Source organism: Pelecanus crispus, chromosome 3, assembly GCF_030463565.1.
Source record: "Pelecanus crispus isolate bPelCri1 chromosome 3, bPelCri1.pri, whole genome shotgun sequence".
NCBI classification, from domain to species: domain Eukaryota; kingdom Metazoa; phylum Chordata; class Aves; order Pelecaniformes; family Pelecanidae; genus Pelecanus; species Pelecanus crispus.
Window position 1 is genome coordinate 93,321,340 of NC_134645.1, and position 18,619 is coordinate 93,339,958.

Below are 18,619 nucleotides of genomic sequence, written 5' to 3' on the forward strand. Positions count from 1 at the left end.
CTTCTAGAACGTATTGCCACCAGAGGTTGGGGACTTGGATGCCATCCGTAGGTTCAAGGAGGCATTATTCATATTGATGGCAAACACATCCGTAAATGGACGCTGAAGGAAATAGGCAGGGATGTACCCTCCAGCATCCCTAATACATTGAGAGATGCAGGGGAAGTACTAGGAAGTGACGACGCTAAGGAGCTCTTCCTAAATAGTATCTCCTTTTGCTGACAGTTGGAGTCAAAATACTGGGCTAGATGAACTGCTGATGCTAGGTGCCTCACTCTGTAGGACATTTACCTTCATTTCTGTGTAATTATTTCACTGCAGAAACATCGAGAAACCTGTAATAGGCAATTTTGAATAAATGAAGCTCACACCCTGTGAATACTTAAGATTATTTGTAACTTTGTAGCCTCATGTAAGCCTTTGTAAAGTCAGGGCCCAAGGCCCTTTTACTAACACTAGGAGTCGATTCCCCCATAATTACGTGGATTTCATGTTTGACGCATGACCTGCTTGCTCAGAACAATTTAACCTGCAATATGTACATTGGCTTGTAAAGTAATAGGAAATGAAAGCCACCATGTGGACTAAATATTTTTCTTCCTTAAAAAAGCCAACAACAAAATCTCAAAACACCACCCTCAGAACAGCGTGTAGAGACTACAGTCTGTATCTTAGAATATTTGAACAAATTCATGCTTTGTAAAAAACAAAAAATACTTGGTTGAGACAGTTTAGCTGGCTATTGTCTGCCTTATTTTCCCCACAAAATCTAACCTTACTCCGTGTACTTCTTTAAGACTCTCCTAAGACATCTACTTGGTTTCTCCAACTCCAAGGATTAAGATTACATCAAAGTAATCACGTCTAAGATAGTACATTGGTGTAAAATTAACACATGCAAATCCGCCTTTTTGTTTGAAGCTTTGCAGATCATGTTTTCAAATAACTCTCTGCAATCGCAAAAGGTCTTGTGACCTTCATAGAAAGTAAACACTTGACATTACAAAAGACCATTTTTTTCCAAAGCAAAAGCTTCTTTCCTTGCTGTCCTTGAATACAGACCATTAACAGCCTCTTATCTACTCTGAGGGCTGCGTGCTAGATGAAGCGTGCAGTGGTGACAGTCGTGAGCTCCCTCATGAGCTAAGGGAGAGTCACACAGGGGTGTCGAGGTGGGCTTACAGTCTCTTGATAAAAGACCTCGTGAGAGGCAGTAGGAAGCCTCACCCCAGTGCAGCAGATGCCTCTGCCAAGGGTCCGTTTGGTGTGAGTGCAATGTGACAGCATTCGAGAGCTGTGTGAACGTGGATTGGGAGGAATTCTTGCAATTTTCTTGCAATGTTGCAAGAAAGGGTGGAGAGGGGGTTGTTCACAAGGCAGGGGGTGGGTGGTGGTGCAGTGACACACCACAGGGGACAGTCCCCGGCACTGACTGGGGAGCCTGCTCCTGGCTCAGCAGAGGCCTCTGCTTAAACAGAGCTTTGTGGGCATGGTGGGTTGACCCCAGCCAGCTGCTGTCTCACTGCTCTGCAGGGGGAGAACCAGAAGAGCAAAAGCAAGAAAAGTTGTGGCTCAAGATAATGATGGCTTAGTAAGTGAAGGAAAGAGGAAAAAAAAACCCAACCCATACAAAGACAATTGCTCACGGGTAAGCGGGTGACTCCCTGCTGTGAGGGATGGAGGACCCCATCTGCCAACCCGACTTGCTGTCTGGGTGTCGTGGTTTAGCCCCAGCCAGCAACTAAGCACCACGCAGCCGCTCGCTCACTCCCCCTACCCCGATGGGATGGGGGAGAGAATCGGAGGAGTAAGAGTAAGAAAAACTCCTGGGTTGAGATAAGAACACTTTAATAATTGAAATAAAGTAAAATAGTAATGATAATAATAACAATATAATAATGATGATGATAATAATAATAATAATATACAAAGCAAGTGATGCACAATGCAATTGCTCACCACCCGCCGACCGATACCCAGACAGTTCCTGAGCAGCGATCGCTGCTCCCTGGCCAGCCCCCCCCCCCCAGTTTCTATACTGAGCATGACATCACATGGTATGGAATAGCCCTTTGGTCAGTTTGCATCAACTATTCTGGCTGTGCCCCCTCCCAGTTTCTTGTGCACCTGGCAGAGCATGGGAAGCTGAAAAGTCCTTGACTAGCATAAGCAGTACTTAACAACAACTAAAAACATCAGTGTGTTATCAACATTCTTCTCCTACTAAATCCAAAACACAGCACCATGCCTGCTACTGGGAAGAAAATTAACTCTATCCCAGCTGAAACCAGGACACTGGGGTTTTTGCTTGCTGGGGGCTTGGATCCGACATGTTGCAAGGACACTGCCAAGGCTTGCCTGTCCCTCAGCCTGCTACCCCCAACGGCTTATCCACATGAGCACCAATAGTAGTGCCCTCTCTGTGAAGCAGCGTCTTGGGTATGAGGAGTTCTTGTGTGGGCTGGGCAACGCGCTGGGTCAGAACTTGTATGTCAGGATCAGAAGAGGGGCCAGTGAGGGTGACACCTTGGTGGGAGCCTGTTACAGACCACCCGATCAGGGTAAGGAAGTGGATGAAGTCTTCTCATACAACCCAAGGAAGTCTCTGTGTCACAAAACCTGCTTATCATGGGAGACTGCTGCCCCTGGCAAAGCTGAGCCCTGGGCACCAGTGGAGACCAGGAGCACCTGGCTGGGGAGCAGCTCTGCGGGGAAGGCCCTGGGGCCCTGGTGGGCAGCGAGCTGAGCTGTCCCTGGCAGCAAAGGGGGCTGACAGCATCCTGGAGCAGAGCCGGTAGATCAAGGAGACTGATTATCCCCCATTACGTGGCACTTGATAGACCTCATCTAGGAGACAGTGCCCAGTCTTCCCCCCATGCCCCTTGCAGGGAAAGTGTCTGTAAACTCGACCAAGTTTGTGGGATGCCCCCAGGATGGTTGGGGCTGGAGCACTGTGACGTGACATGGCTTCAAGGGGTGGGGGAACCCAACCACAGCACCCAGTGCCTGTGAGGAGATGCCTGACGGACCCAGGCTTCTCAGTGTGGTGGACGAGAGGCGGTGGAGTCACCATAGAATCATAGAATCGTTTAGGTTGGAAAAGACCTTTAAGATCACCCAGTCCAACCATTAACCTACACTACCAAGTCTACTCCAAGCCAATCAAGGGTAGACTAGACTAAACCATGTTCCGAAGTACCACATCTACCTGTTTTTTGAACGCTTCCAGGGATGGGGACTCCACCACCTCTCTGGGCAGCCTCTTCCAATGCTTGATCACCCTTTCCGTAAAGAAATTTTTCCTAATTTCCAGTCTAAACCTCCCCTGGCGCAGCTTAAGCCCATTTCCTCTCGTCCTATCGCTACCTACTTGGGAGAAGAGACCAACACCCACCTTGCTACAACCTCCTTTCAGGTAGTTGTAGAGAGCGATAAGGTCTCCCCTCAGCCTCCTCTTCTCCAGACTAAACAACCCCAGTTCCCTCAGCCGCTCCTCATAAGGCCTGTGCTCCAGACCCTTCACCAGCCTTGTTGCCCTTCTCTGAACACGCTCCAGCACCTCAATGTCTTTCTTGTAGTGAGGGGCCCAAAACTGGACACAGTATTCGAGGTGCGGCCTCACCAGTGCCGAGTACAGGGGGACAATCACCTCCCTGCTCCTGCTGGCCACACCATTCCTGATACAAGCCAGGATGCTGTTGGCCTTCTTGGCCACCTGGCCACACTGCTGGCTCATGTTCAGCCGGCTGTCAACCAGCACCCCCAGGTCCTTTTCAGCCAGGCAGCTTTCCAGCCACTCTTCCCCAGGCCTGTAGCGTTGCATGGGGTTGTTGTGACCCAAGTGCAGGACCCGGCACTTGGCCTTGTTGAACCTCATACAGTTGGCCTCGGCCCATTGGTCCAGTCTGTCCAGGTCCCTCTGCAGGGCCATCCTACCCTCCAGCAGATTGACACTCCCACCCAATTTGGTGTCCCTGGAAGCGTTCAAAAAACGGGTAGATGTGGCACTTGGGGACATGGTTTAGTCTAGTCTACCCTTGATTGGTTTAGTGTGGACTTGGTAGTGTAGGTTAACGGTTGGACTGGATGATCTTAAAGGTCTTTTCTAACCTAAACGATTCTATGATTCTATGATTCTGTTCTATGGCTGGAGGAGAGGAGACGACAGGCAGATGTGGACACACAAGGGCTTCCGGCTGCACATAAGAAAACCTCGAGCCCTGGAGCGGCTGCCCTTGTGCCAGGCACCGACCTCGGGGCTTCGGGACCCGACGGGACCCAGCCCTGTGCACCCAGGCCCACCCCACCGACGGCGGCGGGGCGAGCCGGGGGGGGAGGGCGGCAGCCGGCCGGGGGGGGGGCGGGCGGCAGCCGGCCGGGGGGGCCCTCCCGCCGCCGCCCAGCTGCAGGGGGCGCTGTGGCGGGCGGTCGCCCCCCGCCTGCACGGGCGGAAGCGCGGCCCCTTGCCGCGCGGGCCGCCGGAGCTGCCGGCATGGCGGCGGGGTTTCTGCTGGAGATCAGGCGGGGGACGCAGAGCGCCTTGCTGGTTATCCGGTAGTGCGGGGGCGCCGCCTGCCTTCCGCCGCTCGGGCCGTGCGGAGCGGCCGGTGCCGGCGGGGGAGGCGCAGGGCGCGGCGGCTGGGGCGGCGGGTCTGGCTTTTAGCGTCCTTGGCTTTAAATTGGGGAGACGGGGCGGGGAGGGGGGACACCGGGTTATGTACCGGCGCCTCCCCCTTCCCTTCCCTTCTTGCGCGACTGGGAAGAGCCTGAGTTACTGTGCAAATAAACGCTTCCTGAGAACGGTGGTTTATTTCTCTCGATTGCTCCTCACCCCCACGGGAGACCCCGGTTTACCGCGTGGGTCCCGGGGCGCGACTCGAGCGGCGGGGGAGCTGCGGGCCGACCCCGGGCTCGGTCCACCCGGGCTGCGGGCGAGGCGTCCGGCGCCCCGTCACGCCGCCTTCGCGTCGCGTCTTCGCCCGAGACGGAGCTTTTACCGTGTTGGCGGCGAGCCGCGGCCCAGCTCTGGCGCCTCAGCGCTGAGGTCCTTCTCGCCCGCCTTGCCCTGCCCGCCGCAGAGCAGCAGCTCGCCCTGACGCCTCCCTTCTGAGGTAAACCCCTTCCTTTGCGTCCCCAGCGAGGAGGACCGCCCGAGCTGGCCGGTGACCGTGTCGGTGTCCGCGGACGGCCTGGAGGTGAGGAGCGGCGGCAGCTGCGAGGCGGCGGCGCTGCCGGCAGAGGTCAGCCTGGCCCCGGCCTCCTGCCGCGGCCTGCGCCGCCTGCCCGGCGACGGCCTGCACCTGCGCATGCGCCTGCGCCGCCCGCCGCCCGCCGCCGGTAAGGCTGGGCCGTGAAAAAACGGCCGCTTGGCTTCGGCTTGCCTGAGGCCTTGTGGCTTTAAGCGACGTGCGAGCGGAGGCTTTAGAGTGTAGATTGTGCAGCACAAAAAAACCCAAACTAAACCAAAAACCAAACCCCAGACCAAACTACGACCCGAGCCCAACTGGGGTGCGTGGTTTGCGTTGCGCGTGTTGCGGTTGCTTTTCCTGAAAGGCTCTCTTCAGCTCTGAGTTGAAGAGTTAATAAAGTTAATGAAATTGGCGGGTTTAAAAATCCAAAGTGCCAAAAGTGGCGTAACTGAAGGGAAACACGGTTGCTGAGTGTTTTGTAACTTAAAGTGTAAGTAGGAATTTGAGAACTGCCCTCAGTTCCTCCCCCGTGCTTTCCCATATTACTTCAAAATTCCTTTCTTTTCCCTCCTATTTCGTGTTTGGTAGCTGAAAATGCAGTAGTATATTTCAGCATTATCTGAAGGCTGGCAGGTGTTCTTTCCCACTTAAGGTGTTCTTTTCCACTTAAGCTTTTTATAATCCAGCCACCAAGCCAGGAAACATGAAATTACTACTCTACCCTTAATTGGTTTAGTGGTGGACTTGGTAGTGTTAGGTTAATGGTTGGACTGGAGGATCTTAAAGGTCTTTTCCAACCTAAACGATTCTGTGATTCTACGATTCATCCAGGCTATCACACTAAGGTCATCACTGACCGCTTAATCATAAAGGATTGTCATTTTGTGCTGAGGCTTGTTCTCACAGCCTCAGTTTGCAGAGGTTACTGTTGCAGGTTAACATCTGCAAAGTTACCTTCTTTATTTCCATGGTGCTAATTCAGGTCTAGGATGTGATTGTATAAATAGGAAGCATGGTAGCATAGCTGGTGCTTTGTTTCATTCTAGCATCCAAGCTCAATATGTTTAGATTCATTTAATAGGATGTGACACAGAAAGATATATTAAATAACACAAAATTGTCATTCTGTGGTTTTAAAAGTAGAAATGACCAATAAGGTATGTGACGTACAATAATGGTTTCAGCACCAGAAACACACTGGAATACTCTGTTGATTTTATGTTATACTGAAGTTGCTTCTGTACGTTAATCTGTAATTATGCATGCGCTTTGGAAATTCAGCTATACAAAAATTATTTAGTGTGTCTTATTAACAAGGCATGCTTCAAAAGACCAAAGATGAAGTTTTAAAAATTTGCCGTTGAAAGTCGTACCAGTGAAAAACATGTATGTGAACCAGAGGGTAATCGACGTATATATTGGATAACCTTAGTTAGCCTTTAATGTTTTATATTAGTATGCAAAACTAGTTGTCTCTTATATGACATTCTGGAACCTTTTAAAGTACTTTTCATTTGTGGTTGCAACCTAAATCTTAATTACTGAATGCCCGTGCTGAGAATATACTTTGATTCTTAAGTTTGAGGAAATGGGCAATGCAAAACATATTTGCAGATAGAGCTATGCTTACAGTTCTTCTTTTTTTCCACCTAATGTTATTTGGTAATTTGTGGAGGCTTTTAAAGCTCCTTTTTTAATTTGGAAAAGTTGTCTAAGCTGGCTTTTGTGAGACCATTTTTGCTTTGCTGGCCTGCAGAGGGTATTGCTCACTATCTATTCTTTGAGTGGTGAAACAGTGGCTGGTATCTGAACTGCCTGAAAATGTGAAACTCAGCAATATGGGACATGAGATGGAGACGGCAAATTTTTCCTAAATCTAAGTACTTGCTTCTACAGGTAAATAAATTAAGGTGGTGTTTAAAATGTCAGCATTTTGCCTTGTTTGTCAGATTTTTATCTTTTTTGGTTTGAGGTATTTGGCAGGATTTTTCTGTACAAGTGATTGAAAACTTTACACAATTTTGAAGATTAATATGACTTTTTCTGTCTACAGATTTGGTTTTTACTTTGAGGGAAAGCCCAAAACCCCTGAAGACTTACGTCTTTTACTGTCAATCCTGTGGTGACATCATAGTAAAAGACCGGTGAGTATCTTGTATTTATAGCAATAAATGCCATAGTGAGTGGTATTCATGTTATTTTGTGACTTAGAGAGACAGCTAAAAGGTATTTATTTTGAAACTGATAGATGAGAACACCTTTGAAGCACTACAGATGCCTAAAAGAAAAATTACCTGATACAGTTTTTCACCATTTATTCATTTACTTCTTGATTTCTTTCTGTCTGGAAAGTAGAAGTACCTTACAAAGGGATTTTGGTGCATTGCCCTGGAAGGTGGGAAGTCTGGATTCTTTTCCTGCTTGTCTGCTATGCTTTGAGCAAGACATTTCCCTTTTTTTAGCTGGACTTCCCTATGTGTAAGATTTCTGCTTTGAGCTCTGTGCTTTTTGTTCATACAGAATCTCTTTGCACTCATCATAATAGCTTCTGGTTTTGCTGTACAAACAAAAAGCTGTAACATTTTGGCCTGGAAATGTTGCAAATGTTCATAGTTCTCATTGATTTAAGAAATACTTATAGTCTATCAGTAGCTGATCTCTTTGCTGTTTGAAAGGAATAAAACTGAAAATGCAAGCCTAGAGTTTTTTCTTCCTCTGCACTTCAGGGATCCTCTTCAGTTCTGCTCAGTCTCTTGTAAGTTTTCTTCAGCCATCATGCTGTAGTTGTAGAGTGGCTGCTCAGAATGGGGATGGTGACCACAGCTCCCTTCTATCTGTTAAGCAAAGCCAACCACCACATAGTTCAGGGATGCCAAATTTGGGAAACACAGGAGCTGTTACTTAGCTGCGTGACTTGGCCTTATCTCTGTTCCTTACAAAGTCTGCAGAGTGAGTGAGAATTTTAATAAAAAGCTGCTGCATTTTCTGGCTCTTCTGATGAACAATTTTGACAGCCTCAGCTGGATATATAAAAATTGTTAGAGATGCACTTGCAGACTTTTATGATCTGTGTCACTCCTAATACTCAAAATGGTAATACAAATGTGGTATATTCTGTAAAATCCTGCTACTTGCTTGTCATACGTATGGATTTATGGCTGGCTTGAATGTAACTGAATGAGGATTTCTTGGCTTTCTCTTCTGAAATGTCTCATTAGAAAGTCTAGTAATAACTATTTTGATACATTTGTAGAGTAACGAAACTTCTAATTTTCAATGAGTAACATTTGCTTTCAAAAGATACTGCACTTTGTATTTTTGTCTCTGAGTGGGCGTTTTCCTGAATTTCAGTGCATCAAATTCATATGCATGGAGTTTAGTTGTTTTGGTTCTGCATCCTATAATGTGACGCAGTCAGAATTTTTGAGAAAGGAAAAAGAAGGCATGTTCATGGCTCTTCATTTGGCATTTCTACTTGCAGGGAACCTCTGAGCTACTTGAATGTTATCACTAAAAAAATATTAAGACAAGGGTAGAAGAGTGGAGCTGCCAGTGTATCCAACACCTTCTGTTCCAGCACTTCCAAAAGGAAGACAGTAGTGTAGTCAGTACTTTTAGCTACAGAATTCATGTGTTGGTCTCTCCAGGGAGAATGAGTATGGCAGTGGCAGCACAGGTGGTGGGATTGAAGGGAAGTTACAGAACTGTGTGAGGGGGAACTCACTAAAGTGTGAATTACTAGGAAAGGGTCTGTAATAAGAAAAACTTGAGATGTAGAAAGTGATATATTTGAGAAGAAATTTAAATAAATGGGATTTAGTTTAGATAAGGTTGTGGAGAAAACGTTAAGACTCTTCTGATATGTAAGAAGTTGCTGCAAAGAAAGTGGCAGTAGTTGTCAGTTGAAGCAAGAGGAATTTAGGTTAAAATGAAAAAAAAAACCCCAAACCTATTCTAAAGCTTATTTTTTACTGTCAGAGATTGCATTGAAAGCCATCATTTTAAAGACTAGATTAGAGGAATATGTTAGGAATGGTTTAAATGTAAGTGATACTTCCTTGATGCAAGAAAATGGATCCTCTGCATTTTCTGAAATCCCCTGGCTTAGTCTGTCTCCTTCCATGAATCTGATAGCTCTTCAGAAGTTAGGGTTATGTTCTCTGATTCTTCTTCATTACCCTCACATTACCCACACTGGAGGAAGTGATTAGATTTTTTTTTCTTCTTCTATGATTTAGGAGCTGCAAAGAATTTGGGATACTTACTTTTTTCTTTCTCTCCTTCCAGTTAGGCTAAGTGTAGCTCATATATAAAATAATTATTTAGGGCTTTATTTCTGTCAATAAGAAATTCTTAAAGGCTGAATGTTGTGAAAAATAAATTTAATAAATTGACTATTAAGCAATAAACCTTTTCGTTAGTCTGAACGTTAAGTATTTGTACTATGTAAGTATTCTATTGAAAAACTGATGGCAGGGGAAACCTTCTAATTACACTTTTCCTACATAAATATCTTTAAGCATGACAATTAACTGCCAAGCTGGGCTGTCCAAGATTTTTTAGTAAGTAAATAAGGAAGACTGCTGTTAAAAGAAATTAATTTGGATCTTTTTTCTTTCTCTTTTTCTCTGGTGGAGCAGAAGGTTTATATGTTTAAAAGTCTGAAATCCATTTTACTTCCAGTTTTCGGAATTTTCAATAGCTAGGATGATATTGCTGGGTTCTTGGATGTTAGTTAATAATGGTGTTAGAGATTATTTTTCTTAGTCCAGTCTTATAAGGATGTCTGTGGTCAAATACTTAACCTTAGCATGGAAGCCCACCTAAGAATTACATCCTTATGGCAAGACTCTTTTAGACTAGTGCCTAACTTCTAGCTTTTTAAAATTAATTACCTAGGCTTCCTCTGTTTGGAGACAGGGAACTGTCTCCAGAAGGAGATTCAGCCTGACTATATTAGACATTTTCAGAAGGAGAAAGTTTCTCTTAAAGGTCGCAACCAAAGAATTGTTTGTTAGTCTCTAACTGTGAAGACAGCGTAGGTGGCTATCTCAAAGTAGAAACTTGGTTGTTATTAGGATCAAGTTTGGGGAGATAAGTCCCCCTGTTAGCTAGGTTTTATGGTTTTATCACTGTATTTAGCAGCCTGAAGTTAGTCAGCACCCAGTAAACTTTGGGGTGGGGTGGGGTGGGTTTGTTTGGTTTTTTTTTGGAAAGCTACATTTTTATTAGTGTTGCATTTTTCCAGTTCTAGTTATCCAGAATATGGCTTCCTGCCTATGAACGGCAAAAGCCTAAAATATAGTGGAAATGCTGTATTTTCTGTATAGCTCAAAGTTAGGGTGAGTCTGTTCAGGAAATTCCTACTGGTTGGAGCAACTGCTTTTGTTGGGCAAGAATTCAAGATCTTGATGCTCAAGACTGTGAGGGTAAAGAAAGGGTAGTGTAATGAAACTGGACAGCATTAGTCTGTAGCTTAAGGTAATCTATGTCTTTTTTTTTCCCCTGTACGTAACACTTGATAAAACATTGCTGAGCAATACTGGTTTTTTGTTGCTGTAGTGTGAAAGCAATACACAAGAATGAAGACTTTTTTTCAGTGTGAGTCCAGGCATTGGAACTAATTGTCCAAGGCTGAAGAATAATCAGTCATTAGGCCAACAATTTAGGTCCCACCATGGCAGAACTGTGGTTGTATCTCAGGCAATATATAATAGCACAGAAAGTGAAGACAGTGGTGGGTAATGCTGATAGGTGACCTTTATTTAGTTATGGTAAAGCTGGGTCAGAGGACCAGTTATTCCAACTTTCATCTGCAGGTGGGGCAAGCACAGTTTAAAATGTATTGTCAATCTAGAAAGAAGGAAGTTTTTATAAAAGATTTTACTTTCACCCACCCAGCAATACAAAAGGCACAAGAAACTACAATGGGTAGAACTGGCATCTTCAGAAAAGAATAGTCTGTGAACTGCAAGAAAGGGAGGGTGTCTAACTGTTGGCTTAGCAGCTGTGTGTTTATTTGCGAAGTAGCACTGTAAGCAAAGTTGTATTTGCAAGTTTTAAGTACGGAGTAGAATCAAGAAACTGTGTAAAGGTTTCAGGCAACAGTAGAAGAAATAAGGGAACAAAAGGAAAGCAGAAAGTAGGCAGAGAGCAGAAAGCGCAGCTCTGCAACAAACAGTACATCTAGAAAACTGTTGGAGAGGTGCACACTGTTAAAGCCATTGCCCATCGTTTTAGTAAAGGGGCTGAATTTCTTCCCAGTGCAATAGTTTTCTAGAAAACACAGATTAAAGAAAGTGTAAATATGTGGACAGTATCCATCAATACTTCTACATTCTTAATAAAAACACATGTGGCGGCACCACAGAATGGCTATAGGAACTGTAAGCAGGAAAGTATTGACCACTCACTCATAATGACCAAGCTGGTATTTATATAGCCACATATATATATATATTAGCTTTAAGAGTATATTTTACAACTTAAAGCAGTGGTTCCAAACCTTGGCTTATAAAATCCTCTGGCACTGTGTGTGACCAAAGAAAGTAAGTTAAAAACAACACTGATAATGAAAGCAAAGTCTGGTATCGCCTGGAGCAGCCTCCCTGGTCTATACAGCTGCCCAGGAGAAAGGGATTTGTGTTTTTTTGTATGTGACTTCTGAAAGTTGAATCTGAATCTAAATTAAGATTGCATTATCCTTTTTTTTGTTTTTTAATGAAGATATACTGTGGTAATTTTGTCAGATGTAGCTTTTTCAAAGTCTGATACCTGACTTTGAGGGGCTTGAAAGGACATGCTCTCCCTTGCTGTAGCAGCAGTCTGTTTCTGTTGTTTTTATATCAACATTTGGTGGAAGGGAACTTTACAAGAAGTAATAATAAATATAATTGCAAAATGCCCATTGTTATATTTTTCATGACTGTATAGAACCGTTTTATTTTTGCAATGAGATTCATTTCAAGAGAGGATTATGCCAAGTTCTGCCTTACAATCATTGGAGATTCACCCTTGGGAAATGCTTCATCACAAACTTGGCAGGAAACACTCAGCCATTGCTTTCTCAGAATTCATCCGAAGAAAGTACCTTTGACTGAGAGTCAAGTACTTCCTTTTAGAATGCCATACTTACTTTCCCTTTTTGTAAGGAGTCTAAACTCTCTTTTAATGTCTTAGAAAAGAATATAATATATTGAACTATTTCTTTCTTCTTCCCTCTTAGGAAATTTCTCAGAGTTCTTCCTCTACCAAGTGAAAATTGGAGTGCTTTAGTTGAAGAGTGGTGTTGTCACCCTAACCCCTTTGCCAGAAGCACTTTGCATCCTCAGCGTGATGACTGTTTTCTTGGAGACACTTTTTTTCTGTTGAATTCAGGAAATGAATCACATGTGCCTGAATATCCCATGTGCTGCTCAGAGACTGGACACCATGCTTCTCAGAGTGGCTCCAACTTGGTAAGTTATTTTGTCTGAATAATTCTTAAGTGAATGTATTTGGACCTTTTTCATTGTAAAGCACTTTTTCGTCACAAGTTCAAGCGATAATCTTTTCTTCTACCAGAAGAACATCCAGGAACTTAGTCCACCAAAGCCTACATTTCCATAAAGCCTTTTCTGTTAACCTACTGCTTGTCTATTTGTGCTGACAAAGGTTGGGCCTGCATCTGCATCTGCATCTGCCCTACCATCTTTTACCACCATCTAATACCCACCATGTATTAAACCTAACTGCTGAAATCCTTCTACAATTATGGGAACCATTGCTGCCTTGGCAACTTGTGTCTGTAACAGCTGATGACTTGCTATGTACAGATTCCCAACGTGAAACTTTTAATCTGTTGAGAAGTAACACCAGAGTCCCTGATTCCTGTGTGCTGCTGCTGCTTATCATCATTAGGGATTTGTATGATCCCCTGTTAAATCACCAGGTTTTTTGCAGTTCAGTGGTTGCTGGTGCAGTGCATCCAAGTGAGCCATCTGCTTGGGGATCATTTCAGTCCTATGGTCCATATCTGCAAGTCTTGCAGCTGTGGTCCATACGGTTTCTTGTTCCATTGTTCTTTGAAAAGCAGAATATGGGGAGAGGAAAATAAGAACTGATACCCTAAAAGGATATCAGCATGGGAGAAGCAGATTAATGTGGATTAACTCTGTGGCAATTGGAGTTATTTCTTCTAAGTATCCTTAAGAAGGAGGCTGAGCAGAAGATTCCAAATTTCCAAGAGGACAATGCTTTCTGCCAGAAGCCCCCAAAATGAATTATCTCACATTTCAGTATTCTCAAAAGAGATCTTAGAACAATGGGAACAAAGACGGGAAGAGGCAGGGTGCATGGAGTTCATACTGCAACCCAAAGACAGGGGAGCAGTCTGCCCAACACACTTTTTCAATCAATCAGAGAGAATGTTTGCCAGAAAAGGGTTGTTTTTGAGGCAGAAATGTGATAAAAGCATGTGGGACAAAGATGTTACTGAGATGTGGGTCAAAGCAGGATAACAGCAGAACTTTTGAATGAGGGAGGAGGCTATTTTCTGTCAGAGGCATACAACAGTAGTTTAGTATGATGAATTTTCATGTTTGCTTCCTTAAACTTGCATTGATGTTGAGAATTCTTTCCTTGTTTGTGTCAAATCCCTGTTTCTACACCTTTCACACTTGCAATGAATTCTCATTTCTGTGTTTGCTTATTTCCAGCATCACTCGGTTGCCAAGCAAATGAGCAAAACTGTAAGATCCAGCAGAAACTGGACTAATAAGGAGAAAAACCCTCATACTGAAACAGAAAATTCTTCCATAATATGAGTAATAGAAAGTTACAGGCAAGATAGATTGCTATTGGCATAAATGTTCTCATTTCAGAGAATATTGTTGCAGCCTGCCTCAGTATGAAAGTTCTTTTTTAATTGCATTGCAGTTCTTTGGAAAGTGTTTGCCTATGACCAAAATAGTAGCAGGAATGTACCAGAGATGCTTAAACAATCTTTTCCAGCCTCCAGTGGGACCAAGACAGCATCCTTCCATTGCAAACATATTTCTCACATCTATTAGTCTTCCAGTGCAACATAGTTTTTAAATGTCACATGGTCTTGCAGCATCCTAATAGTATCTCCTGGGGAAAATATTTTCCCTGACACCGTATCAGGGATCCTTAGGAATAGAAACAGAAAATATTAGGCTGGTGATCCACCTCCATCTGCAGATTGCCAGCAGCTGCAAGTTGTCAAATAGATATATTGATTTAATTAGTCTAGCTAAAACTATCGCTTTTTCCACTGAAGCATGATACAACGAGTTAGCAGTGTTTTTTAGGTACCGTACTGCACAGTTCTCAGCTAGCACCTGTAACTGTAGTCAGAAAAAAAAATTCAATTTGTAGCTTTCAAGGAAGTACTGTATCTTATATACTTCTACTGTGCAATATTTGTACCACCTCAAATGCAGGTTTTCACAAAACCCTGTCTACTTATCCTTGCTCTTCACGTTAAGCAAGTAATTTTACTGTGTGTATGTTTGAGAGGAGTAGCAACGCAGGAATTGGGAAAGGGGATAACTGCATATATATGAACCAGATGTTTTTTCTGATCTCCATAACAAAGGGGGTGAACTTCCAAAGTAGTCGGCTCTCTGAAGCTTTAACAGAGGCTGTCAGGCTCTCCCTAGGGCTTTTGGTTTGATTCCCGGTTTGTGAGGAACAAGCAGGACTTTGTGATCATAAGTTCAGATTCCATGTGGGATGCTTTCTGTTTCTTGTGGAGCTAGAGTGGTCCTTTCTGTTCATTTTCTTATTTGCATAGTACAGATCAGAGAACTCTGCTAGGTATTTCCAGTATGAAATCCATCAGTTCTGTCTGAGCTATAGCTTTGAGAAAGACATCCAGTATTGATTTAATACTTCAAATGATGGAAGCTTTATCACATTCCTTGGTAAGTTTTTTCAGCGGTTAATCATCCTGATTCTTTGCTGTCACCTTATTAAATTAAGCAACTCCTTATCTCTCATTATCTCTAAGGTGTATTTATTTTTCTAGAAATTATTTTTGTAGCAGTTTTCCAAACCATTTCCCAAATTTTTAACGTACTTTATAGATCCATTTTCGAAGTAATCATCTCACTAATTCTGAAGATGCTATATTTTTCTGTCATATTTTTCCATATCAACTATGCAGTTGTCCATGCATTCAGAGATCATATTTGCCCTTTCTTCTGTAACATCTCATTAGTAACTCTGGTTTGGTTAGCTACCATCATCTAAATGCTTTTGATTTTTCCTGTCTTCCACTATGTATTCCTTTACTTTGTTGTCACTGGCTTTGTTGTTCCTGATCTAGCATTTGGCTATATTTTAGTACAGATTGTTAGACTAAGCACAACCTACTTAATGATCCAGACTGCTGTGTATAACTCCTCTATCTCCCTTGTTTACCCCTTCCCTATCATTAAAGCAGGAAGTACTTACACTTTTCCATAGAGTAACTGAAAAAATTGCCCAGCATGTCTGTTTGACTTGTCTATAATCTCTTTCATCACTGCTCTAATCACAGACCATGTCCTTCAAATTATTAGAATAAATCAATTAACAAAACAAAAAACAAATCAGTTTTTGATTAGGATAATTGTGCTTGCAAATCTGCGTAGTCCGGAAGTCCACAGTCCAGGTTCTAAAGACAGCTTGTAGTGGACATACCTCAACGCTTACCTTTGTAAGACAAAAAGTGTACCTGACATAGCTAGGGCCATTGGATTTACTTCATGCTGCTCTTTTTTTTAATAATTTTGTGATGTGATAGACCAACACATCATCATCCTACATTTTAAAATTTGAATACTAAGGAGTATGATAGTGGTGATGGAAAAAAACCTGTGGTCCCCAAAGAGCGCATGTGTGTTCACTCCAGTTGGAATCCATGGGAACTGTCGCCATCTTTTACAAAGATCACAGAAAAAGATAAATTTGGAGTTTTTTCCCCTCAGCTAGTTTAATTCATGCTAAATTGAGATACTGTTTTTGTAGGCATGTGCTGCAATATGATTTCTCAAGTTGATAGTGACTTGTTTGGACTTACAAACCAAGCCAATAAAACAGTAGTTGTTTAATTACACATGGGTATTTTTATGCACTGTATACTATGTAAACAATTATAAAGGTGGTTATACAAAGACCACATGTAAAAATCCAATTTAGGTGTCTTCTCATTACATTCTCAGGATTTCTAGCTCCAGAAGGGTTTATTAACTCAGGAGCATCATTGTGGTTGTATATACATACTGCTTCCAGACCAGAGCTGTACTGTGCTACACCCAGGTTAATAAGCCCACACAGAAATGGTTCTGGAGTTTAGACTTTGGGTTAAAGTAGGAGCTGTGCTTACTTCTATCTTTATACTGATACTGAATTTAAATACTGACACTGGAATTAGTAGGAGTGTTGCTAGGGCAGATCACAGGTTCATCCAGAAATGAGATCTTTTTGAATGGGCAGTAATGGATGCATAAGAGTAAGGCAAGTATTGAGTGATGTTTTGGACAGTGTAGAGACTTCTTGAACTAGATGTTGTTATCTACATTTTTTTGTTTTTAATAAGCCCCTGATGAACATTGCCACCCCTGAATTTCTGAAGACTTTTTGAACTTAAGCATACTTTTAATAAGAAAAATACTTTCCTGTAGTGAGTACCAAACTATATTATGCATTGTGTGACAAATACCTTCCTTTTCTTTGATACAAACCAGGTTATAATTTCATAGCATGAGCTATGAAAGTAGATGTTTTTTTCCTCTCTAGCTTTTCCTAAACGTTCATGATTTTATATATCTCAGTGATACCCCCCAGTTTTCTGTCTTTCATGCTTTCTCCCATTACATGTGGTTTCTTGCCACATAGGGAAACTCTTTTGCACCTCTGACAATTACTCTTATTCTTTGTCAATACCTTTTCTGTTTCTGCTTGAATTGAGGGAGAGGGGTTGTTCAAGAACAGAATCCACCGCACCTTTCTGGAGGATCATGCTGTGTTGTGTTCTTCAGCTGTTTCCTAGTAATTTAAAATACTCTGCAGACATTTTCTGCTCTCTGCTGAATATTGAATTCGTATTCCTATAAAACTGTCCACAGTGGCCAGAACTTTTTACGGAGTGATGGTAGTCACATTGCAGCATAATATATTATGTATATGTTTTGGAATACTTCTTTTTATGTGCATTATTTTGACCTCATCAAAATCAAATTTACCTTGTCATTTTATCATCCAGTCATTCAGTATAATGAGATTCTCCTGTTAGCTATTACAGGTTGTGCTGTGTGGTTGGCATGTATTACCAGATTTTAAAACTTGTATGAAACTTGCAAGCAAGTCCGTAGTGTGGAAAGCTGAAGTAGTGAATGCAAATCTGTGTGTATGTAAACACAAAGAGAACAGAAATAAGTACAAAGTTCACTATCTACTCTGGAGAGTATGTTAATATTATGCATTCCTTTTTCAGAATAACTGAGTGACATTTAAATGCCATTTCTTTGTCCTACAGAAATCAAAGGAAAATACCAGAGTAATTTGTAAGCGCTGCAAGACAATGCTGGGAGAAAGAGTATCACCAGGTATGGGATGTACAAACCAAACTAGACTTCACTGCATCAGCCATTGAGCACTGGAGGCTAAAAACTCTGGAGGAAAGTAGTTTATCAGTAAGGTGCAGGGCTGATTTCTGTGTGTTTGTCTCATTCCCTTCTGCAACAGATGAGGTTGTTGCTTCCACTGTTAGACCTTGAAAGTGACTTATGACAGGGATTTTCCTCATCCTTGTTTCTTTGGCATATTTGGCTAATTCCAAAGCTTTGAAAGACTCAGTGCATGATTCCAGTTTACTAGGAATCCCAGTAAAAAAGGAGACCTGAGAAATTACAGGTTGTTTATTTTGCTGTTAGTCCTACAGAATAATGGAAAGGTTAACTCAGAACTTGATACACACAGAACTAGAAAACTAAAGATATGATTGCTAACAGCCAGCCTGGTTTCATGGAAGGGAAGCCTTATCAAAGACACAGGTTGTCTCTCATCATTATCCGATGATGAGATTATTGGTTTAAAAGCTGTTATTGTATTGAATCAGCAGGGTTTACCTGAAGTAGTGTAAAGATGAGTCTCTGGTGGTTTTTAAAACGCAGTTATTAACAGGAGAGAAGCAATGATAAGACTGTTACTAGCAGGGTTCATTCTTTCATTCTTCCTCTACTCCACTGCATCAGTGTGAGCCTGGCTCAGGTCAGAGGTCTGGAGAATATAAAAACTTATCATAAAATGCAAGGCCTGTTTAAGAAATAAGTCATCAGGAGACACAAGACAGAAGGTCTTCTGTTACAGAAGGTTCCGATTGTCCTGTGCAGGGATCTGAACAGTACAGGCTTTAATAAATCAAATATAAAGTGAGATGTTTG

The 18,619-nt window shown here is 42.7% G+C and overlaps 1 protein-coding gene across 1 annotated transcript in view; it reads left to right on the plus strand.

The window, feature by feature from the left end:
• The first annotated feature begins 4,477 nt into the window (after positions 1-4,477).
• The window catches only part of UBE3D (ubiquitin protein ligase E3D), an 83,849-nt gene continuing 69,707 nt past the window's right edge, over positions 4,478-18,619 (plus strand). Inside the window, exons 1-5 of the mRNA XM_075707647.1 lie at positions 4,478-4,554; positions 5,138-5,337; positions 7,243-7,333; positions 12,415-12,646; positions 17,713-17,782. Of these exons, the coding sequence (XP_075563762.1) occupies positions 4,493-4,554; positions 5,138-5,337; positions 7,243-7,333; positions 12,415-12,646; positions 17,713-17,782 (655 nt within the window). The 5' untranslated portion in view covers positions 4,478-4,492. The remainder of the gene's footprint in view (positions 4,555-5,137; positions 5,338-7,242; positions 7,334-12,414; positions 12,647-17,712; positions 17,783-18,619) is intronic.